The 25240-nt window shown below is 42.4% G+C and overlaps 1 protein-coding gene across 1 annotated transcript in view; it reads right to left on the minus strand.

Annotated features, from left to right (window-relative positions):
* Nucleotides 1-2289: 2289 nt before the first annotated feature.
* The window catches only part of LOC137335793 (secreted frizzled-related protein 1-like), a 91819-nt gene continuing 68868 nt past the window's right edge, over nt 2290-25240 (minus strand). Inside the window, exon 3 of the mRNA XM_068001207.1 lies at nt 2290-4111. Within this exon, the coding sequence (XP_067857308.1) occupies nt 3786-4111 (326 nt within the window). The 3' untranslated portion in view covers nt 2290-3785. The remainder of the gene's footprint in view (nt 4112-25240) is intronic.

Genomic DNA, 25240 nt, shown 5'->3' on the forward strand with positions numbered 1-25240 from the left:
AATATTCCTTTCCTCCTCTCTCAAAGCCATTGGCTGTGGCTGAAGTACAGTTCCAAGGGCACTGGCCATTTTTCACACATGACCATCCAAAGGTTATTCAATCATAGGGCATCTCAGACAAGTCCTGAGCCCGACCTCATCTGACATCCACACCCACACTTTCCAGCAGCGGTCCCTGGATTGGAAACCCTTCCTGATTGTACACTCCCCAGTGCAGGGCACTGAGAACAATTGCAATACCCTTATTACCACGCTGGCTGGGAACATCAAACTTAGCACAGCCCGATGAACGAATCTGTGAACTACTTGTTCGCATGGCTCAGCAACATGCTGTTTTTACCAACTGCGTCATTGTGAGACCTCTTGTATAAGGAATTGTTCAACTGGTAGATGTATGTTGGATGGATTTTGGGCGAGATGAAACTGGGAAATTGGCCTGCTGGCCCTTCTGCCCAATCCTTGTGGAAAAATGCATCCGTGTATTTCAATCCGGCTCATTTTGAGCAGAACCCTAATTACGCAGACATCCCGTGCTAAGGAGGGCCATGTTCTTTCCTTTGCTTTTAAGGCAACTCAATCACAGTATTTCGTATTTTAAGTGGCGCAAGGTGAAAGGAGTCACGACGAGTGGACCAGCAGGCACCAGACCACGTCTACCATGAGGTCACAAACCATATCTGCAGCCCCTGGCACACATACCTGCCAAGCGATCGTGAGGAACTTGCGCAAGCTGAGGGTCAGCCAAGAGGCAGTTGCAGAGCTGTGCCACTGGCTGCAAAGACACCTGAAGCCAACCCGCGCCACAGTCACTAATGTCCTCCTCAAGTTTTCTACCTCTGCCTCCTTGCAGGCCGGCAGGAGAATCACTTGCAGTATCAGCCACGCCCATCACACAGGTGACTGATGTGCTGGTCCTGATAGGCAGCACCTTTATCTCTTTTTACACCAAATCGCAACAGGAGCTGTGCAGTGTCACTGCATTTCCCAGAGTGCAGGTTTCCTTCCCATCTGAGATTGTGCACAATATTGCGTTTGCGCAGTGCATGTGTTCACATTTTGTGTTGAAAATAAACTTATCTTTCAGCAGTGGAGTTTTGGCATGATGTCAGATAATTTCTCTTGTATAGAGTGGAGTACTATGAAGCAGAGTACTTACTTGGCATAAGTGATCACACTCGGCATTTGCCAATGGCAGGTGTAAACCCACAGCTATTTAATTTTCCCCAACTTATTTTAACTGTGCAGAAAAGCAGCACTGGATTTCAGATCTGTGTAATGAATCCCAGATTGCATGTGCGTGAGCTTAGCATTACCTGGTGTAGGTGCCCACCTATGTTGGGGGGGATAGCCAGAGCCATTTCCACCTCCCACTTTAATGCTGCGTACTTTGTTTCCTCTTCAGCTGTGTTAAATTGAATGGATTAAAATGAATCCTTCAAATGTCAGACAGAGGATTAAACAACTCTGAACATTTTTTGTTTGGCACATATGCAATTAATTATTACAGAATTACCCGAAAAACCAGTTGCTCTGAAAAATGTGGATCCACTTAATATGGACATCACTTGATGGAGCAACTGCTTCCATGTGACACAGAGACTGGCTTTCTGTGGTGAGGCTCGAGTTGTGAAATTAAATCATTTCATCTCTGCGTTTTTGCTTAACTCCTTTTCGGATTGATAAAGCATTTCTGCAACCCTCTCTGATTCTCGTGTGAACATAGGGCAAGGTTAGAATTGTGGGTTAAAATCGCACCAAAAAAAAAGAAGGTATTTGATCTACTTTCTCCCCTTCCCTTTTTCTTCCTCCTGTTTTCTCTGGTGTATGGTGACTCGTGGTGAGCTGCAGCTCCACAGTGCGCTGGCATCGCCCAAGTGGCCTTTCTTCATGTGTGAGTGTCTGTGGGGCTGTTTGACTGTGGAGGGAATCACCTTAGCTGAAGTATGCACTTTCCAAGCTGGATGGCAATCGAAAGTGGGAATTTGCGTTTGGTTTCCTTCGGTTTTTGACTGGGACGAGCTCAGCTGCCTCAGCACAGGCGAGAGAACAAATCTCGGACCTTCCATGGTCTGCACAGGGCAGTGAATTCACCACACTGAGCTACAGCGGGTGAGTTCCCCTTCCCCTTCCAATTGGCTTCTCTTCTCTTCACATTGCCAGCCGTGGCCAAAAAAACGAATCTGTCCAATTTCCTCGTTTCTGCTTGGCAGTTCCCCATCGCAGTGCAATTGAAATCACCGAGCTCAATGTGCGAGAGGGGGGCGGGGGATTTTGAAATATAAAGCAAAGTTTAATTTTTGAACCAATTTATTTTTTAAAAAGCGGGTCTAATTACAAGGAACTACAAAGGGAAGCAGCTCTTTAATCCGAACAATTATCCAAACTCTTTGAAATAAGTAAAATAAAGCAATAGTCCTTCAGATACTTTGTCATGGCAGGATGATATATTCACAGTGCACTTCGATCAAAAACGCAGCACACTTACATTTTTAAGCTGTGTGTCTACGGTCTTAATTTTGATAACTTTATTTGAGTAAATGAAATGATAACAAATTAAAATAAAGATGAAAAGAAATCAGTGTGATACAGAAACACCGTCGTACCATTGCGTTGCTGAGCAAACGTAAATCTGTAAGAAAAGTCATAAATGATTATAAAAGCACAAAACAAAAAACACAAGAAATGAAGAAGCTGCTGACGTTTAATTGTAATTTACAAGACTATTATTCTCCGGTATGTAATGCATCTCGTGGCAAACACCAACAGCAATGAAGCCCTATCTTAAAAAGCGTGTAACTTATAACCTTCCTAACTTGTGTTCTCAAATCTACAAAAAACAAAACTTAGTTCTTACTGAAGCTTCTCCTAAGTTTCCTAATTTGTCCAATACTCAAGGTTCATTTTCCAAATTACTCGTTAATGCTAGGTGAACATTCGAGAGGTTCAAAGATATCAGTCCCTAAAGTAATGAAGCTGCAGTGCCAGAAGGAGATGGGAGTCTTTGGAAATCGTCCAATTTCTACAGCACGTGAAATTTGATGAATATTTCAAGGATTTAAAAAAAAAAATTTTTGGAAAATGTGTTGAGGGAAGAAGTGATGATTAGCTTTTAATCCTAAACTGCAACGGTGAGCGTTTTGACCAGACGCCCAGTGGTTTTCGGACTATTCAGTGCATATCCCGAGTAGACCTGAAATTTCCAGGGGTGAACTCAGCACATTGTATCGCTCACGGTCCGGTCGGGAATGCATTTCCAAACAACATTTTCCCCCAGCCTGTGCTGTTTGTTGACGGGTGCCGTTTGTGGTTGTCAGGGGCCACCCTAACATTCGGGAATGGGGCGTGGGGAGGCGAGGGTGGTAAAGGCTTGATCAGTTTTTGTAATTTTGCAAACGACATTCCTCCCTCTCAGTTCCATCTGCTCACGCTTTTGAAGGATCTTTGTCACTCAACGTAACAACGTGACCCACTTTTCTATCTGTCTGAACATTTTTGGATGCCATCGAATCAGCATAAAAGCCACGGAATTCACCATGATACCTCCCTTTTAAATTTATTTCTCTCTCTGGCTTAATAGTCTACACTATCGTATTTATTAACAGAAAGAAATCAACAAAAAATCGTTTTTATTACGCACAGAATCTAAATAAAAGGGGGGGAAAAAAATCAAAATTCAAAAAAGAGGACATCCTATTTTATAGAAAAAAAATCAGTTTAAAACATTTTTTTTTGAAAAAGCATGTGCAAGTTCAGACGTTGTTTGATTGAAAGAACAAGACGGATAATCATTTGAAGACACCCTGGAATGTTGGACACACGTGAGTCTTCATTTTCTTCACAGCTTTTTTGACCTCCTTGCTCTTTTTGTCCCACCTGTGAATAACGGTCAGGAGATTCTGTTTGTTGACCTTGCGACCCATAATGAGGAAGTTACTGTTAAGATTATCCAGCTGGTGGCAGGGGCAGTCTGCACCATTCTTAATGTACAAGGTCAACTTCTTCAGGTCCTTTTTCTTGAGGGGTCCCAGTTTCAGAGGCTTTTTCTTCTTCTGTGGTATGATTTTCCGATCTCCATTCTCCTTCTTGACTTCTTTGATCTTCATTTTTAGAGCTGGAACAAAATAGCACATTTTACTACAGGGTTGGGGGTGGCGGGGGTGGGGAATGAGACCTTTAATAGTAATGGACAACACATTTTTGTTAACCTCCTTCCAATAGCTCAAGACTCTACGGAGTTTATGCTTGACAACATGCCTCATGGGTGGTATGAATCATGAATCTTTGTTTTCAGTGCAATTTACAATCTTGCTTAGTTATTAGAAACCTTTGGGGACTTAACTAGTCATCAAGGAGCTTTGTATGAGTGAGGTGTCAGCTCAGTGACTAACTGTAAAAAAGCTTCTTTGGACGGATAGAGCCAATGGCGTGTTTTCGAGGGACAGAATTAAAAGGTGAAGGCAAGCAACTTGGCCTCACTTATACATGGAGTTTGAGTGCACTTTGCTGATCTTTTTAAAAGGAGAACACAAGAGTTTCTCCAACATGCTTAAGCAAAATCTTCTCTCATGAGCTATGTTCGATCTGAAAATGCCAGGCTATCTGCGTGCAAACTAATTTAACAACAGTACATTGTATGGAAACATAGACAAGCAACCTGGAGGCACCAAGCTATGCGACCAGCTCACCAGTGCAGGAAGAGGTTGATAACCCGCTAGATGGTTTTGAAGAAGTTCACCAAGGAATGGTGGATGGGATGTAATATAGAGAAGTGTATGGTATTACACCTTGGTGGCGGCACTTGTACATATATAGGGAGAGGTGTTCCGTGACAAAGGTGGTAAAGATAAACATTTGGATGCCATTTGCTCCCATTCCCTGAAAGTTTCCAGGCAACACAGGTCATTGTCATCAAGGTCAATCAAATCCTAATTTGCATCGGAATGGCTTTTAATTACATATTGCAGTAACCATATACAAATTATTACTGAGCTCCCTCAGGAATATTGAATGGAATTTTCCACCTCTTAATTCATCTGCCCATGATTTTTAAAATAAATGTGAAAAATTGCAGAAGTGAAAAGTTCCAGCTGTTGTGTGTAATTTTGAACATCTTATCAACAGAAGCCAACAAATATTGTCAATACATGCGATTTTGTTGATCATTTATTGATTTTGCGCTATTCTTTTAATGCACGTGATTCAACTTGGCCTCTATCTGCCTTCTCTCCCTGTTGCATTTGAACAATAGTGTGAGCGCCAGTTCAAGTTCTACTTAACAACTGGTTGAAAAAGGCATTGTTGCCCTTTCATGCCATTTTTCTCCTGCCCCAGTTTCTGTAACAGCCCATTTTGAAGCTGCCATATTACCGGGAGATTGCTTCTGAGAACAAAAGTGGAATCAATATTGAGAAATGGCCAATGAGGCTTTTGAAATGGCCTGTTAAACTTTTTATATATATGTGTGTGTGTATATTTATATATATGTGTGTGTGTGTATATATACATATATATATATTTTTTTAGGTGTGTGTGTGTATATATATCGACGCGTGTGTGTGTGTGTATATATATATAAATATGTGTGTATATATATAGATGTGTATGTATATATTTATATATAGGTGTATATATATATAAGTGTATGTATATATTGGTGTATATGTATGGGTATATGTATAGGTGTGTATATAGAGGTGTATATGTATAGGTATATATATGTGTGTATATATATATAGGTGTGTATGCATATATATATATATATATATGTGTATATGTATATATATGTTTATATGTATAAATATGTGTGTATGTATGTGTATATGTATGTATATGTATATATATGTGTGTGTGTATATGTATATATATGTGTGTTTGTGTATATATGTATATACATATGTGTGCGTATATATGCATGTGTATATATGTGTGTGTATATATATATATGTACATATGCAGCCCCATCGTCGCTGCTGAGCTGATGGATGGAAATTTAGTAGTGTGTGTGTATATATATATATATTTGTGCGGTAATAATGAATTAAATTGATGCGAGTGTTTTGAATAAGACAAACTCAAAATTAAAGGGGGAATGAAAAGTCAAGGTATGTTTTCAGCTCTTTGCTTTCTTGGAGAAGAAAAACCTCAGGATTCAGCAGTAGCTGCATTTAATTACCATTATCTAGAGGGAAAGGACAGCTAGAAGAATCATTATTGTGTCTTACTACACACTGCTTATTGTGCCGACTTGGTGCCATTGTACTCACTTCTTGACAGTAACCTTTTCACTTTGTAGAAGCTAATTACAATCATTCACTGATAATATGGTTGGGTTTTATACAAATGGGGACAAACTGGCATCAGTTAAAAGAGTATTGAAATCACCAAAGAGAATTATATATCGTTTTCAAAGCTGGGTTAACTTGGTCTGTATCCCCCACACATTAAATGCAATTTGAAGAAACAGGACACCATATATCATTTGCAAAAGTCATTATGGCCATCTAAATTTCCCGGAAAACAGTTCTTAAATTGTAAACACAATGGGGGTAATTTTGACTTTGTGCGATGGTGTAAAACAGGTGTTAGAAAATCAGCAGCCTGTTTTACATCTCTCATTGAGGTCAATGGGGATACAAATGGGGAGAGATGTAAAAATCATTCTTATTGCTGGCAAGGGCTGCTGATTCACTATCACCCGCTTTACGCTATCGCACAAAGTCAAAATTACTCCCAATAACAGTTGATGCAACAAAAATGAACTTATTTTCATGATGGCGAGAGGGATAGTGCTCTTTTGTCCGTAAACCTGAGAATTTGGTTAGCTCCCCAATTATTGAAATAGTAACCCATTCCCTCCTACAAATCCATTCAGTTCTTTGTGAAAAGTTGTTTTGAAAAGTGTCGTTATTGCCTCCATGTAGGTTCAGTTAATGAAATAACTTGATCCAAAAAACTACTCCTGTACTTCTGGCAAATCTATCCTGCAGCAGGCTGCTACATCTGATGCAGTATTAATATTTCAACACATTTTCTTTACATTTTTAAGTGCCATTTATTAAAATTATTTTTTTCAAAAAACAAGCAGTAAAACAATTGCATCCGTGGTCCACTGATCACTAATTAGGGTCCTATTCATTTAGAATAAGCTAAGATGTCCCACAAGATGCTTTGACTTTACAACACTGTCCTTTTAATTGTTCAAGAAAGTAGTGCTTTGTTTGAAGAAATTGCTGTTGTCTTCCTGGGACAAATAGACATGATGTGGAGATGCCGTTGATGGACTGGGGTGGACAAATGTAAGGAATCTTACAACACCAGGTTTCAAATAAAACTGTTGGACAATAACCTGGTGTTGTAAGATTCCTTACATTGGGACAAATAGGTACAGAGGACATCGCTACAGGAGTTCCTCAGGGCAGCGTCCGAGGCCCAACTATCTTCAGCTGCTTCATCAATGACCTTCCCTCCATCATAAGGTCAGAAGAGGGGCTGTTCACTGATGATTGCACTGTGTTCAGCTCCATTCGCAATCCCTCAGATAATGACAGTCCATGCCTGTATGCAGCAAGACCTGGACAAAGTCCAGGCTTGGGCTGATAAGTGACTAGTAACATTTGCGCCACACAAGTGCCAGGCAATGACCATCTCCAACAAGAGAGATCCAACCACCTTCGCTTGATATTCAATGGCATTAACATCACCTTCACCTTTTTTTCTTCAAGGGCAACAAGGGAAGGGCAATAATTGCTGGCCTTGCCAGCGACGCCCATATCCCAAGAATGATTTTTTAAAAAGACGTGTTGAATTCAGACTGAAAACCTTTGGTCAGGATATAGTCTTCAGCTCCCCACCCTTGCTTGTTTTATTTCAGCTGTTGGTTCCCTTTATTCTAAACCAGCTGATACCACAATCTGTATTGCGTCTTGTTGCAAATTTTGCTGACATCTCCAGACATGCCAAGTTTCTTTTTCTTAGAATGTTAACTACGATTTAGGTTTTTTGAGGAATAAATTGTTGACCTTTTAAAATATATAATCGAACAGAGCTTGATATATTTGTTGACTGCCTTACTCTTTCACACTCTGAAAGGCCGACTCTTGGAAATGTTTGGATGTTATCAGTGAAGCATGTCACAGTTTAAGTTTGCCATGATTGATACCTTTGATGATTTCACAATGGTTTTTTTTTTGCTTGAATGTGTTGGACGTACTAAGGATTGTGAGAGCTTCCCCCAATGGCTAGCAGGGTGCATGGTGTGCTGTGGCACTGAGTTATACAGAACAGGAAGGCCCCTGGCCAGTGGTGAGTTGGCTGATCTCAACTCAACCAGGGAGGTGGTAGCAGTGCTGCAATTGGACTCAATGCCTTCAGATGTGAGGGGCAGGGGGTTAAATTGCCCAATTCTGATTTCTGCTGGAAAGTGTGCTCATTGTGCTAAGTGATTGGCATTAGCTGGATGCCTCCCACAGTTGGATAACCCACTGTCTTAAGCTCACATGAAGAATCGGCCACCGAGATGTGGTGCCAGGATATCTTTCCACCCCCTCGGAGAAACCATATTCTGGACTGAGTCTCTGTCTATGAGAAAGAAAACTGTTGCATGCTCGTGCTGTAGTGTAAATATTCTTCTGATTATTTGACATTTTGATCAGCAAATCAATCAGTTGATTTTTGAAGGGTGTTGATGCATATTCCATGCACCATGAAATGGAGTACCACATGTCTGGAGACTTCTTATGGTGCACATATTAAAGAAACATATTATTTTGGCATGGCATGGCATAGCCAAGCACCAATGTCTCATACCGTGGAGTTCTGTCAGTCCCTCCACCATGCTGAGTTGCTGCTTCCAGCTGCATTTCTGTGGGGAAACACCCAGGGGAGATCAGGAGTCTCCCAAAGGAAAGAGGGGCAGGCGGAAATTTGGAAGGAGAGTCATCTCCAAGCCGTGTTGCACACCTGGTAGCAACTGGTTGCAGAGCTGCTATGACCAGAGTCTAAGGGAAGGTTGCCTGCTGTCCATCAGCTAGATAAGGTATAGGGACATAAGAACAGGAGTGGGCCATTCAGTCCCTCGAACCTGTTCCGCCATTCAATTAGATCATGGCTGATCTGTATCTTAACTCCATTTACCTGCCTTGGTTCCTTATCCCTTAATACCCTTACATAACAAAAATCTACCAATCTCAGTTTTGAAATTTTCAAGTGCCCCCCAGCCTCAACAGCTTTTTGGGGGCGAGAGTTCCGGATTTCCACTCCCCTTTGTGTGAAGAAATGCTTCTTGGCATCACTTCTGAACGGCCGAGCTCTAATTTTAAGGTTACGCCCCCTTGTTCTGGACTCTCCCACCAGAGGAAATAGTTTCTCTCAATCTACCCTATCAACTCCTATAATCATCTCAAACACCTCAATTAGATCACCCCTTAATATTCTGTACTCAAGGGAATACAAGCCTATTCTATGCAACCTGTCCTCATAATGTGACCCTTTTACCAGGGCGTGCGGGATCCAGAAATTGAGGATAAATGGGACATACTGGAGGGTAAAATACTCTTTGAAGCAAGATTGAAACATAGCCATGGCCCTGAGGTCTCCATCTGGTGGGATCGATGAAAAACAAATGGCAGTTGGTTTCCATCAGCATTTCTCCAGGTAAATGTGACAAATGAACAAGATGCATCAAGATCTGCAATGACGAGCGTTCTTGGAATTGAGGACAGGTATCCTACCTGATGTATTTTCCGTTTGCAATAACCAGAAAATAAAATTTGCTATGATTTGAGAACTTTGAAACATTGGTCAGCTGTCAAAATAAGGCTACTTGCAGATCAGGGCAATGCAATGTGAAGTGATGTCATTATAACAGTAGACAGCAGTGAGTTAAACACAGAAATCTTTATCCTCAGTCAATACTTATATAGGGTGACGAGAACGAGCAGTTTTGTTTTTATTGGCCGAATATATTTTGCCTGCAGACTGATGGCATCCAGGCATAGGAAAGGATATGGTTGCTGTGTTGGCCAACATTTCTATTCATTGCCATATGTGTCAAAAAAGACAATAGCGGGTTCCATGGGACAATGTTATTCTGATCTCATAAATTTTATAGAGACAAAACATGTACTGCAGACTGTTCAGATCTCCATGATCTCCCATTTATGCCTCCCAATTATTAACAAACATCAAAATGCACTGTTATACTTGAATCTTAAAAGAATTTAAAATCTCTGTGGGAGTAAGAGAAAAGTAACACAGTTGCACTTTCCAACACTCCAAGGTTCATGTCCCAATCCAGAGACTCGAGCACATAATCCAGGCTGACACTCCAGTGCAGTAGTGAGGGAGTGCTGCACTGTCGGAGGTGCCGTCTTTCAGATGAGCCGTTAAACTGAGGCCCTGTCTGTCCTTTCGGATGGACGTAAAAGATCTCACAGCCCTATTTCAAAGAGCAGGGGAGTTTTCCCCGGTGTCCTGGCCAATATTTATCTTTCTACCAACATCACTAAAAAATCAGATGATCTGGTCATTATGACATTGCTGTTTGTGGGACCTTGCGTTGTTTCAAATCAAATAACTTGAACGCAGTGCTGCATGTTGATGAAGACTGGTAGATAGCTCCACCAATGTCAGCAATGCACCTCTGCCTACGATATATTTTAAAAACAAAGGCTTGTTTAAAAATTCAGGAGTTCCACTTGTACAGTCACGTTTCTCACTGCAAAGCACTTCACAATTTGAGGACTAAATGTTGACTTTCTTCACAGAGAGACTGAGAAAAAAACCAGCAGATTGAATTTTTGTCCCTGTGGAAAAATTTTGCTGGAGAAATAAATTCAAAACTCTGATCTGGAAGATTCCTTTTGGGAAGAAATGAGACTAGGGTCAATTCTTAAGATGGGATGCAGCATCAGTTCTGATTTTCTGTGCACATTGGTTCCATATTATTATTAACAGGCCATTTCACTGCCTTCTCATTATATTTGCATGTACATTCCGGGTCCAATAATTTTGTATTACCACAGCATTGTAGAGATTTGGGGGGCAGTTTTAACTCGCCCCTTCCCGGGGAAAATCGGGGTGGGGGGTAACTAAAGCGTCGCAGTTAAATCAGTCCCCGATCCATTGCAATTTTAAAACGGCTGATTTTTCAGCAGCAGCCCCATCAAACCTGGTGAGACCACCGCAGGGAGCCCTGTAAGGTTAGTTTGAATCTTTCCTTTGTGGGGCCAAGAGGAGCCCCACGAGGGAAGTGTAGACTACCCCTGCCCAGACAGCCCTCATTCCCTTTCCCCCGACCTTCCCAAACTAGTAACAGCCCCACAGCCCCAATGGCTACCCCGTTCCTTGCTAATTTTCTCTTCCTCCTGCTAGCAGATATGTTGGCTTCTGATCAGAAACTGAGTCAAGTCAGGAGAATTGAATGCACGTCCTTCACTTCTATGGCATTGAGTCTTACCTCTCCAAAGAACATCACCACCTTAACTAATTTAGTTAGTCAGGGTAAGTGGTTAGGAAAGGCTATCGATAGGGCATCGCAGTCAGGGGAGGGAAAGACAAGTCCCCAGGGGCAAGGTTCCCTTGTGGGGCCCGGAGGAGCACTCCTGATCCTCCGGACCCACAAGGAAACCAAAAAAAAAAAATAATAAATCTCCTCGTGTTTCTGGGCCTCTTCTGGCCCCGCTGTGGCTTCCCCGCGCAGGCCTGGGATTAAAATTGCAGTCAGGGCCTGATGACATCATCAGGGCCCCAATCTGCATATTTAAAGCAGGACCCCCGCTACCTGCTCCCCTGCTCAAAAGAGCAGGTTGGCATTGCAAGCCACGGGAAAGCAGCGGGATCGCAGCAGGTCAGTCGCCGTGATTTCCACCAGGGATAAGATCGATCCTAAACTATTTAGATGGACATAAAAAAAAACGCAAAACCCTTTCTCTAGAAGGAACGGGGAGTGTGCTGACAGCTAACATCATCAAAAACAGATTAACGAGTTTTTTTTGGGCAAATCGACCCCACAATACAACAGTGACTGCACTCCAAAGGAAATCATGGGCTGTGATACTCTTTGGGATATTCTGAGCGCATGAAAGGTGCCGTATAAATGCAAGTTAGTTCTTTCTTAATTGATACTGTCATTTTTGTTCCATTCCATGTCTCCACTGCCCCCCCACCCCCCCCGCCCCCTCCCACAACAGCAGTTTCAGATTTTGCATGCCAGTGCCCTTCACGCTATCAATTACCAGTGCACACTAATTAAGTGGTGCCATTACGACAGTTGATTTTGCAAAATTGTGCTCCCAGGAGGCAGCCTCGCTCACTGGGAGTCCATATCGGGAATAATAATTTTAGTTGACAGAAAATCACAGAGTGTGCACCCAAGGTTTCTCAACGTGCACTTTTGGTGGACAAGGCTCCCTAATGGGAGCACAATTATGTAAATTCATTCTTTAGGTCTTCAATTTTATAAACATTAGCAGCTGACTACTAGAAGATTTTACAGCCAATATGCCTCAAGATACATTTTTGTGAACAACTAAGTTATTTACTTCCCGGTCGCTGCCTTTGGAGGCACTGAAATCAACCGAAAACAAAGTAGTTTTTAATGATGCCTCTGAAAGCAGCACTAATCACAGCACAAATCACTGAAGGCTGGGGTCACCATATTTTCTGGCTATTGGATAGCCAGGCTGACCTGCAAAGCAATTTTTCATCGCTGGTCCACAGAAACCGTTGGAGAAAGTAGAGCGACAAAAACAATCAAGCATTTGCCATTATTTTTACATTGTGGAATCTGTCCTGCAACATAAACAGGGTGGATTCTATGGTACTGGTAGCCGAGGCTAACACTGCACATATATGTAGGTAATTAGAACTGTCAGCTGTGACTCAGTGGCAGCATTTGTGCCTCTGAATCTGAGGGTCATGGGTTCAAATCACACTCCAGAAACATGAGCACATAATCCACGCTGATGCTTCAGTGCAGTTCTGAGGGAGTGCTGCAGTGTCAGAAGTGCTGTCTTTCAGATGAGATGTTAAAGCAAGGCTCTGTCTACTCTGTCAGCTGGATGTAAAAGATCCCAAGGCACTATTCGAAGAAGAGTAGGGGAGTTTTCCCCGGTGTCCTGGCCAATATTTATCCCTCAACCCCAACATCACTAAAATAGATTATCTGGTCATTTATTTAATTGCTGTTTGTGGGAGCTTACTGTGTGCAAATTGGCTGCTGCATTTCCTACATTGCAAAAGTGACCACACTTCAAATGTTCTTCATTGGCTGTGAAGCACTTGGGGACATCTTGAGGTTGTAAATGGAAGTCTTTCTTTCATTCAGCTTTAGCTTCATTGTGGCCGAGCTCATGCCTTGCAATGCAGGCTCCTCCAGGCCAACACAGATGGCACCATCAAGCATTTGCTGTTTAAGGACAAATGTTTTCATTTAAAATTAACCGAATGAGAGAGAGAGAGAGAGAGAGTAAAACAAAAACACAGGCTGTTAAGAAAAAAACATCAATTTGCTTTTTCTCTTCATTCGGTCCATGGCACACAGAACTGCAATCACCTCTCACAAAGTTATTTTTCATTCAGAATATCATCAAAGCTTCATTTGCAAAACTTCTTCAATGTTGCAGGAGTGCTTTTAGTTTATTTGATACACAGAAGAGTTCTGTGCTGTCTGGAGTATCGCAGTGTTGCACTGTCACATGTTTGTACAGGGATTGATATTCAACAAATCAAGATCTGTTTGTGTTGATTTATCAATTTTGTGTTTACAAAATGGTGTTCTTTGCTGTAAATAATGTATATATAAAACAATCAGCGACATCAATATTGTTGATCGATGGAATTATACTGTCTACAATCCTGCAACTCTTGTAGCTGTGAGAATGTAAGATGGTGGGGTTGTCGTTCTGTGGAGATTAGGATTGTGGAGCGCTTATTACAAATTGGTCCGTGCTAACCATGTGATATTATTGTTACGTGGTCAGCGCAGACCAATCACATCTGGAAAATTTCAGGATACGACACAGTCAAATTGCTGTTTGCCAGTCTGTGATCTGCTCATTCTGCGGTCTGCCTGTGCTCTACCTACTCCTCAACCTACCCACACTTGGCTCCCCACGCACTCCACCACCGAGTACTCACTCACTTGGCCTCCTGCTTTCTGCTCTTGCCTCGCTCCCCAGCCTGCCCCAAACCCGAGCCCCTGCTCACTCCCAGACCTCTGCTCTTGGGAAATACACTGGTATCCATTATAATAAGCGTATAAAGTACAAATTTTTCCCACCACTAGGCTGGGTGTATTAACAGTGTAGCACCATTCACCCTTGAGACTGTCACAGCAAAAGACAAGCACAATCCAACAGCTAATTAAGTTAGTAAACGCAGGCATTTGCATTGACAGTTTTAGCTTCAGGGTGTTCATTCCAAAAAGAGCTGATGTTTCGGTTTTTGCTTGCATGTACAACATCTAATAAATTGTTGATTACAACTTGTACATCCATTTTTGGCTGTAATTCAAAAGCACATTTCAATCTAAGTGACAAAATCAGACTCCTGGTACAAGATTGCAAGGATCTGAAGTCTATACTACCATATTTTCATGTTGGAATCAACTATTGGCATGTTGGAGACCTTCATTGGTTTTCAGAGATGTGAAGGTTTTGATCCTGTTACATTTTCAAACAAGTGTTGCTCCGCATATATTTTGAAATGCAAGATATTATAAGACTAGAATGGAAAATTCATGGAGTCTGGACTGTGAGATATTTTTAAAATACCATACATTCTGAATCTTCAGGCATAATCTCATTCAGTTTTATTGGTGCAGAAATGCAGTGGTCGATGAGGTTTTGTAACTGTGGAAAGAAACTAAAATAAATAATATGAGAGAGCACAGCTGGGTGGAAAGGTATTACTAAACCACAAGTCACTCAATTTGTTGCCAAAACTGAGAGTGAAGCAGTCACTTGAACCCCAAACTACAATGTGAAACCAAAAATATGGATGCCAACTCCTTGGCCCAAAGCGACATGTAATGATCAAATAATACTTTTTCCAACACTCCTGATTATATATGTTTCTATAAGTTACATGGCCCCTCTGCTGACATCATTGGTATTTAGTTAATACTGACACAAAAGGTTGTCGAGCCCTGTACCACTTCTGTCATTCAACTTAGCAGAAGAAATCCTCTGCATCTTATTGTGTTAATCACGTGTGTCAGTCTGAATACCCAAAGATTATTCCTTGCTTTGTTTTCAATCTGGGCCATCAACCCAGGCAGATAATTTGCCAAAAGGATACAGCCATTCCAAAACAAAGTAATTTCACTTTTATGCAAGAAAATAATCAGCAACAACTTACATTAATACAACACTTTTAACATAGTAAAACGTCCCAAGGCGCTTCACAGGAGCGATTATCAAATAAAATTTGACACCGAGCCAGATAAGGAGGTATTAGGACAGGTGACCAAAAGCTTGGTCAAAGAGATAGGTTTCAAGGAGCGTCTTAAAGGAGGAGAGAGAGGTGGAGAGGCGGAGAGGTTTAGGGAGGGAATTCCAGAGCTTAGGGCCTCGACGGCTGAAGGCACGGCCGCCAATGGTGGGGCGAAGGAAGTGGGGGATGCACAAGAGGCCAGAATTGGAGGAGCGCAGAGATCGCGGAGGGTTATAGAGTTGGAGGAGGTTACAGAGGTCGGGAGGGGCGAGGCCTACTTAAATGACTCCCAAGACTCCAATATCGTGCCCAGAAGCCAATTTCCAGAATTATTGGTTGTCCTCCGTGTGACAAACTTACAGAGATAGGGAGGATTGCATGAAAGGCAGCTTTGTACAGGAGGTCTGATGTATTTCCAATAATAAAAACACAGCACATAATGTAATCCCCGTGTCACTTACACAGGTCACAGAGATAGGGAGGGGCAACACCATGGAATGAGAAAAAGATCTTTAACTTCTTACCCAGCAGATGACAATTACTCAAAGTTCAAAATGTCACTAGGAGTGTTTGCTTTCTACTCAACGAATGATCCCTTCAATATTAAAAGCACTTTCACTGGCCTAGAAATTGAAGTTAATGTCTGTTTGTTCAGAAAAGGCTTAACGGAGAACCAGAGCGGGACAGTTCAGCACGGCCTGCTGAGGTAGGCTTCACCAGGCGTCACAATCACATGCTCTGATCACAAGGCAGTGCTGATTTTTGAAAGGTTCCCAAATGGCAGTCATACCACTTCACTTTGGCATATAAGGGAGTGGTATCAAACATTTACTGTCACGTAATTTGCTTTTGTTAATGGATTTTGTTTGATGGAAAGGACATTCCACTTCACCAAAATGACACTGTGTACCGAAGAACACGAATGGTGAACCTTAGTCCAGATCTGGTTATTCAGTCCTGCTTATTTCCTTTCTTTAATCTTAAAAAAAAGTCTAAATAGGATCTAATTTATCTATTAGATTTAGCTTGAACTACCCCCCCCCCACCTTTCCCATCTAAATGATCTCCCCCTCCTCCCCTGAACACTGTTGGAGTCCAGTTCTGCAGCTGCTGGCATGCCTCCTGCACCCTGTCCTATCTTGTCATTCTTCATATGTGAACGAGACAGTAACGTGGCAGCAAGTCCATCCATGGGAGTACCACTGCTTTGCCTACGTGGCTAGCCTGACAATAATGGGAATTCAACACGACAGCGGGAATTTAGCTCCCAGTGCGCAGTGGGGTGCACTCTATTTGCTTCCACACTGCAACCCCAAAGTCTGTTTTAATGCACACTTCATATCACCTCTGCTCATGTAAACATGTAGATTTTGTGCAGACATTTGCTATGCAGGAACAAAAAAAAAACTTCTTGACCCTCTGTCTGCAACCACTTATGATGTCTCTTGTGCTTTGGCGTCGACATTTTCTAATAAAACACAGCTGTGCACCTCAACTCAGCCTTCAAGTTGTCCAAGGGTTCGCTTGAAAGATATCATCTGTGGAGGAGGAGTATTGTGTTTATATTGCGGGTCCACTGAATTGATGGGAAAGAAAACAAAGAAAGGCATTCTTTAGCAGCGCATCTTCATGAAAAAATATTTGGCAACATTTTTGTTTGCAAGCAGGCAAACCCATCATACAGTGCGACTTGCATGTGAGGTTGTGGGATTAAAAACGACGCGGAACCCTTCCACAATCCCAAAGGGAAAGTAATTTGCCAAACAGTTTTAAATTAATAGATACTGGCATTCACGGATTTGTAATCACCGCCTATGTCCAAGTATTTTCTTCCTGGAATCAGAAACGAATTACTGATATTAAAATTTGTCATTTTCTTTTGTTGTTACCAATTCTTTGCGTGAGAAATATGTTCCCACTGGATGAATGCAGACAAAGTAAAAACTGTGTTGCAGAAGTGAGGAAGCATATTAACATCCATCCCAATGACCAATCGAATTTTGGTGTGACAGTTCAATAAGTTCACTGTCTCGCTTCAAAAATGTACTCTTGATGAAAAAGCATTCAGGAGAAAGTTGGTTAAAGAGTGCACCAGATACCCCCGGATGGCTCGGTGGGTTAGATTAACAGGGCAAGAATGTCCCAGTCTATGCTGCGTTAGCTGGTCTCAGCCAGGGTGGTGCTGGGGACACCGTAAGGCTCATTGCCCCATGGGTCGGGTAAAGAAAATCAGCTGTGGTTCCTACTCTTGTTGCTATCCAGCAATCCCCGCTGGAAGGTGTGGGTATGTGAACATCAGACGAGTATCAGATTGAGCTCGACTGTGATAGCTCCCCTCTTTCTCTCTCTCCTCCGCTCCCCACCCCTCCCCCCACATCGGTTGAATAGACACACACATGGCTACTTGCAAAAAAAAAGTAGTAAGGATTCAGTGCCTTGCGGAGAAGGGCAGAGGAAGAGGCAAAAACCAGCAGAAAAAGCAGAGAAAAACTGCAGCTTGAGCGTTATTCATTCACACGCATTGTTTAGCAATAAGCTAATTATGGAAACTGAAATGAAAACAGAACATGCCAGAAACACACAACCAGCCAGGCCTGTCAGCATCTGCAAAGAGAAAAGGTAAGTTAATGTTTCAGGTGTTCTGATGAAGTGGCGCTAAAACGTTCACCCATCTTTTTTCTTTGACGATGCTGACGGGCCTGATGTATTTTCAGCATTTTCTGTTTTCAATTTGACGGGAATGTCAGCACGGAGAGATACTGTAGCAGCGTACAACAGGAAGTGGACTCAATTTCTTCTGCCTCTTTGAAGCCAGTGTCACGCCAAGATCTCAAGCTCATTGGTGCCATAAGTTCAGTATAAATCAGTCAGTGCAGGCAAGCGTTGACACATGTGACACCACCTGTAAGAGGTGCCCCTGCTTTATCTCTGCTGTGCACAAGCTGCATAAAGCAGTACAAATTCACCTCACCATTGGCCGCTCTCGGCCCCAAGCTCTGGAATTCCCTCCCCAAACCTCTCCGCCTCTCTCTCCTTAAAACCTGCCTCTTTGACCAAGCTTTTGGTCACCTGTCCTCATGTCTCCTTATGTGGCTCAGTGTCAATTTTTGTCTGATAATCGCTCCTGTGAAACACCTTGAGATATTTTACTACGCTAGAGTGCAGCATAAATGCAAATTGTTATTTTTTTGATTACCTTTTTTAATTCTAGCAATACAGCAAACCGCCTAACATTTCCACCAGTTCAGAGCAGACAAAATGGTGCAGTGTAAATATAGCAGATCATTTTTAACATCATCAGAATGTGGTGGGTGCAGGGTACAAAAATAATAATAAGAGCCCAAGTTTTACAGTCCCCCTCTCTGATCCCCGCCCTGTGTTCCTTCCCTTCCCTTCAAGCGCGGGCTCTTGTTGGGCTACGGTTCCACAAACACTGGAAGCCCGGCAGTATCTCGCCCCGAGTGACCTCTCCTTTACATGGGGCCAGAGACAGCGAGTGTTGGCAAGCTGTTCAACTGAGGGGCCAGGTGAGTCTGACCCCGTCCTCAGCCAATGTCCACGCACAAGCATTTTCCAGCAGGGGTCACTGGATAGCAATGAGGCGAGGGAAGGAAACCCTGTCTGATATTTCCTCTTCCTAGCCCAAGAGCACTGATACCAATTATGGTGCCCCGAGTGTTACCCTCAAATAGATCAACTAGTTCAGTACAGGCAGAGAATCGAAGATGAGTCCTTCCTGGTCCACATAGCTCTGTGCTACACAAACCAAGGGCCTTAATGTGCTTTGCCATGGAGTGGGGGGTAAGAGGTGGAGGTTAGTGTCTGAGTTGTAAGCTAGTATTATTTGCAGCAATCTTATCCTCAGATTCTGAGCTTGCAAATCCCTTTGATTAATTGAAGTATTTTTTCTAAATTATTGAAGAGTTGACACAAAAAAATGCTTTGTGATGATAAATTCCAAATTATTGATCCAAATCAAAAAGTTACATTCCAGAAATGTTCTCATTCTGAGCATCAATAAAAAAATTAAATAGTTAACAAAATGTACCGTCCAGATCTGTAAATTGACGGCTTTATGTTATGTGCTGCAATTAAGGAGCTGGAGCAGAACAATTTGACTTCATTGTACATCTGGTCCTGTGTGAAAATAAAATAGAACTTCCCATCTTCCCTTCATGCGATATGAAGCCAGAAAGAAATACTTGGTAGTATTCATGGTAACAGAAGATGGAACTTAATTCTGTGGCAACACTTCAATCAGAAAGCTCTTCGAAACAACATAGAATTACATAGAATTTACAGCACGGAAACAGGCCATTCATCCCATTACTGGTGTTTATGCTCCACACGAGCCTCCTCCCACTATTACTTCATCTCCCCCTATCAACAGAGCTTTCTTTTCCTTTCCCCCTCATGCGTTTATCCAGCTTCCCCTTAAATGCTTCTGTGCTATTCGCCTCAACCACTCTGTGTGGTTGCGAGTTCCACATTCTCACTACTCTCTGAGTAAAGAAGTGAATACTAAATACAACTGACTTGTACATGTCTTAAAATACGTTGCGATCTGGGAACTCTTGGAATTCAGGTGATTGTTGAATGAACTCCACAGCATATTAGAGCTCCAGAACCCTCTGACACTGTTTGGTCTGTATTTTTAAGGCCTTTTCTTGCAAACCCTGATCGTAATATTTTTTCTTTCCTTGTCTGGTGTGAACTCAAGATCCACATAGTCAAGCCAGGAGGTTAAATCTTGTTCAGAAGAACACCCTGCCATCTTGGGTATCTCACAAATTGATTTTGTGTATTAAGCTCCTTGTCCACCGATTCGTTATATGAAATAGAACTATTCCTAAAGTATGCAAGTTGTTTGGACACTGATCATTTGAAAGCTGTTGTGGATTTTTTTTTTGCAATACTTGTGTGGGTGGCCCAAGAAAGTGTTGCCAAATAGAGCGTTTCATGAGTGGGGTTTTATTACATGGAACACACAGAACATACTTAGATTTTGATGTGATTAGCAGGACATGAATACTGTGCAATGCAATTTATAGGTTGCAACATTTTTTTGCACTTTTTGTACTTGATATTCTGAGGGATTTTGTTGGTTTCAAATGTTTACTTGGACATTAATGAGAAAAAGCAAATTAAGAATAGACAAAACATTTGTGTATCAGTTTAGCTAAGTGGTAACACTCTCTCCCCTCTAATTCAGAAGGTCATGGGTAGAAGTCCTGTGCCAGGACATTTCAGTGCAGTGCTAAGGGAGTGTTGCATTGTTTTTCTTGGACAAGATGTTAAGCCAAGACTGTTGATTGTATCGATGTGACTTATGTCAATTGGTGTTAATTGTATTCAGGTGGTGGGTATCAATTGGGGAATCTCTTGTATCCATTTATCGGAGGTTGTGTCATGTTGATCTCTGTGAATAAAGGCTTGGAAGCAACTGAAGACCAGGCTCTCGTATTCTATCCTTCACCACCGGGCTATCGAACAACCACCTGCCTGTTCAGATGGACATTAAAGATCCATGGCGCTATTTGAAGACAAGCAGGGCGTTCTCCAGGAGTCCTGATCAAATTCCACCCACCAACCAACCCCACCAAAAACTGGTCATTCACCCCATTTGCTGTTTGTGGGACCTCACTGTTTGCAAATTGGTTGTCACATTTACCTACACAATAACAGTGTCCATACTCCCCAGAATGCTTTGGGATATCCCAAGAACGTGAAAAGTGCCGTATAAATGCAAGTTCTTTCATTTTATTACTGATGTTTCACCGCCCCATTGATTATTCTATAAAATCCCAAAGCCTGGTGCTCGAACACTCAATGTTTGTTTTTAATTCGTTCATGGGATGTGGGTGTTGCTGGCGAGGCCAGCATTTATTGCCCATCCTTAATTGCCCTTGAGAAGGTGGTGGTGAGCCGCCTTCTTGAACCGCTGCAGTCCGTGTGGTGAAGGTTCTCCCACAGTGCTGTTAGGAAGGGAGTTCCAGGATTTTGACCCAGCGACGATGAAGGAACGGCGATATATTTCCAAGTCGGGATGGTGTGTGACTTGGAGGGGAACGTGCAGGTGGTGTTGTTCCCATGTGCCTGCTGCTCTTGTCCTTCTAGGTGGTAGAAGTCGCGGGTTTGGGAGGTGCTATCGAAGAAGTCTTGGCGAGTTGCTGCAGTGCATCCTTTGGATGGTATACACTGCAGCCACTGTGCGCCGGTGGTGAAGGGAGTGAATGTTTAGGGTGGTGGATGGGGTGCCAATCAAGCGGGCTGCTTTGTCCTGGATGGTGTCGAGCTTCTTGAGTGTTGTTGGAGCTGCACTCATCCAGGCAAGTGGAGAGTATTCCATCACACTCCTGACTTGTGCCTTGTAGATGGTGGAAAGACTCTGGGGAGTCAGGAGGTGAGTCACTCGCCGCAGAATACCCAGCCTCTGGCCTGCTCTTGTAGCCACAGTATTTATATGGGTGGTCCAGTTCAGTTTCTGATCAACGGTGACCCCCAGGATGTTGATGGTGGGGGATTCGGCGATGGTAATGCCGTTGAATGTCAAGGGGAGGTGGTTAGACTCTCTCTTGTTGGAGATGGTCATTGCCTGGCACTTTTCTGGCGCGAATGTTACTTGCCACTTATGAGCCCAAGCCTGGATGTTGTCCAGGTCTTGCTGCATGCGGGCTTGGACTGCTTCATTATCTGAGGGGTTGCGAATGGAACTGAACACTGTGCAATCATCAGCGAACATCCCCATTTCTGACCTTATGATGGAGGGAAGGTCATTGATGCCCCATTGATTATTCTATAAAATCCCAAAGCCTGGTGCTCGAACACTCAATGTGTTAAAAACTGACATGCTCCCCTTCATACTCATTATTTCCATTTGGGCCCACACGTACAAAGAAAATTGTTTAAAAAACTGTTTGAAACTTCAATTACAAAAAAGTAAAATTTCATTTGAACATCAAATAATACGAACTTACTCCAGCAACAAACGGATATATGCATGGGCTGTTTTATAATCATGGTGCAGATATGAGCACGGGCTGTTTTATAATTTTAGTGCAGATATGAGCACGGGCTGTTTTATGATCATGGTGCAGATATGAGCACGCGCTGTTTTATGATCATGGTGCAGATATGAGCACGCGCTGTTTTATAATCATGGTGCAGATATGAGCACGGGCTGTTTTATAATCATGGTGCAGATATGAGCACGGGCTGTTTTATAGTCTTTGTGCAGATATGAGCACGGGCTGTTTTATGATCATGGTGCAGATATGAGCACGGGCTGTTTTATGATCATGGTGCAGATATGAGCATGGGCTATTTTATAATCATGGTGCAGATATGAGCACGGGCTGTTTTATAATCTCCATGCAGATATGAGCACGGGCTGTTTTATGATCATGGTGCAGATATGAGCACGGGCTGTTTTATAATCATGGTGCAGATATGAGCACGGGCTGTTTTATAATCATGGTGCAGATATGAGCACGGGCTGTTTTATAATTATTGTGCAGATATGAGCACGGGCTGTTTTATGATCATGGTGCAGATATGAGCATGGGCTATTTTATAATCATGGTGCAGATATGAGCACGGGCTGTTTTATAATCTCCATGCAGATATGAGCACGGGCTGTTTTATGATCATGGTGCAGATTTGAGCACGGGCTGTTTTATAATCTTAGTGCAGATATGAGCACGGGCTGTTTTATAATCTTAGTGCAGATATGAGCACGGGCTGTTTTATAATCATGGTGCAGATATGAGCACGGGCTGTTTTATAACCTTAGTGCAGATATGAGCACGGGCTGTTTTATAATCTTCATGCAGATATGAGCACGGGCTGTTTGATAATCTTAGTGCAGATATGAGCACGGGCTGTTTTATAATCTTCATGCAGATATGAGCACGGGCTGTTTGATAATCTTAGTGCAGATATGAGCACGGGCTGTTTTATAATCTTCATGCAGATATGAGCACGGGCTGTTTGATAATCTTAGTGCAGATATGAACAAGAGCTGTTTTATTTTCTCTGCACCCTTCAGTTTTAGTTTCACGAGACCATGCCAGCAGAGGTGGGAGGAGATGGGGCGTGTGGGCGGGTGAGGTGGTAGGCAGGCAACCTTTTCTGACGCCTTTGTCAATGGTGCTCTTGAATGAGTTTGTGGGACACTCGCACACTGACCCAATCTGTGACTTTTCCTCCTCTATTGAAAATTGATTGGCCTCCCACCTTGACGGCATAATGAGATCAGGGATTCATGTTGTGAGTCACAGACACATAGACGCCTCTCACCACTGTCTGGCATATTTATTCGGACACAAACGCTGCACCTGATTTCCCCACCCCCCTCTCCTTTTTAAGGTACATGTACATCCCCTATTCTTTTGAGTTGTTTTGCTCTGTCAAAGAGCAGATGGGCAAGTAGCCTCCTCCCAGGCCTCAACCTGGGCCATCAAGAGGTGCACAGGAACAGGCCCGAGACAGCTGTCCTTCTTTCTGTTGAGGAAATGCCTGATTCCCCCACTCTGCTTCCCCAAGCAATGATGCTGAGATTAGGATCTCAGCAATGCGGCAGATTATGGAGAGGAACCCTTGCCTCAAACACTCTGGCAGAACCACATTAATGTCACTTCACCTTAACTCCTAGCCATATTAAGCAGAGATGAGGAACAAGTAAGCAGCAGTTACTCGAAATTACCTTATTGCAACATACGTTCTACTTTGAAAGTCAAAGTTAAGACAAATAAAAGGTTATGACGTTTTGAGTAAAACTTTACCAAATGGCAGAATTGTGCAAGTTTCAATGTCCCGGAATTTCCTGTGATGGTGGCCAGTGAGTCATGTCATGTTTTATACACACTCCTGAATTATGATTCCACATTGCAGAGATGGAAAAGTGTGCGAGAGGAGCAAGGCAATATTTGGTCAATGTTGTAATGGTTTTGGAGCCTTGACAAATTCTCAAGCAGCAAATAAGCAGCAGCACTCATTTTGCATTTCTTAATAAATAAAATGGAATGGAAAATGATTTGCGGTAAGTTGTTCTATATCCACACCAGGGACAATAATATTTTTTCTAAAGAGCAACCTGAATGATTGTCTTCCATAAAACTGATGGTTTTAACAAGGCAACAGGTGATTACAGTTTTGTGTGTTGTAAACTGGTTTTAAATTACATTTTGTTTTTCTAACTGCGCATTACAGTGTTGTCCTTAGTTAACTCTGAAATGGTTTTAAAGATGTAAAACAGATTTTGGAATGTAAAAACAAGACATCGGGTTATAAAAGTACAAAGAAACGCAGCTGTACAGTTAACAAGTCTGGTGCCTATAGTTAGTCTTTTAAAAAAAGTTTTGATTCTGCTTCATATCAATCCGAATTATACATTGTGGTGTCACATGTAGTTATTCTCAGAGACAAACATCTGAGTTGTGTGTGTGTCTGGTTTCCATCTCGTGTCAGTGCACAACTCCAACACTTCAAGTAATTCTCAGTTGGCAATGAAAGCCGCACCCATTTAACTTGCGTAGAGCGCTTAATCTGCATTACATCTGAATTTAAATGCAAGCATATGGATGCCTTTTATTTGATTAAAATGTTGGAGACAAAGATGGTGAAACGGAATGTCAATTTCTTTTACTAATTGACTACATTTCATTGCACAAGCACCGTTGCCAAAGTGCCATATTGCTGCAGAAACAATCCAGTGGTATTTAGCAACATATCAAATTTGTGATTTAGTTAATCCCATCCTGAATGTAAAACCATTGATGCAGGATTTTTGCACCCAGGCGAGAGGAAG

The sequence above is a fragment of the Heptranchias perlo genome, chromosome 20 (assembly GCF_035084215.1).
Source record: "Heptranchias perlo isolate sHepPer1 chromosome 20, sHepPer1.hap1, whole genome shotgun sequence".
Lineage (NCBI taxonomy): Eukaryota > Metazoa > Chordata > Chondrichthyes > Hexanchiformes > Hexanchidae > Heptranchias > Heptranchias perlo.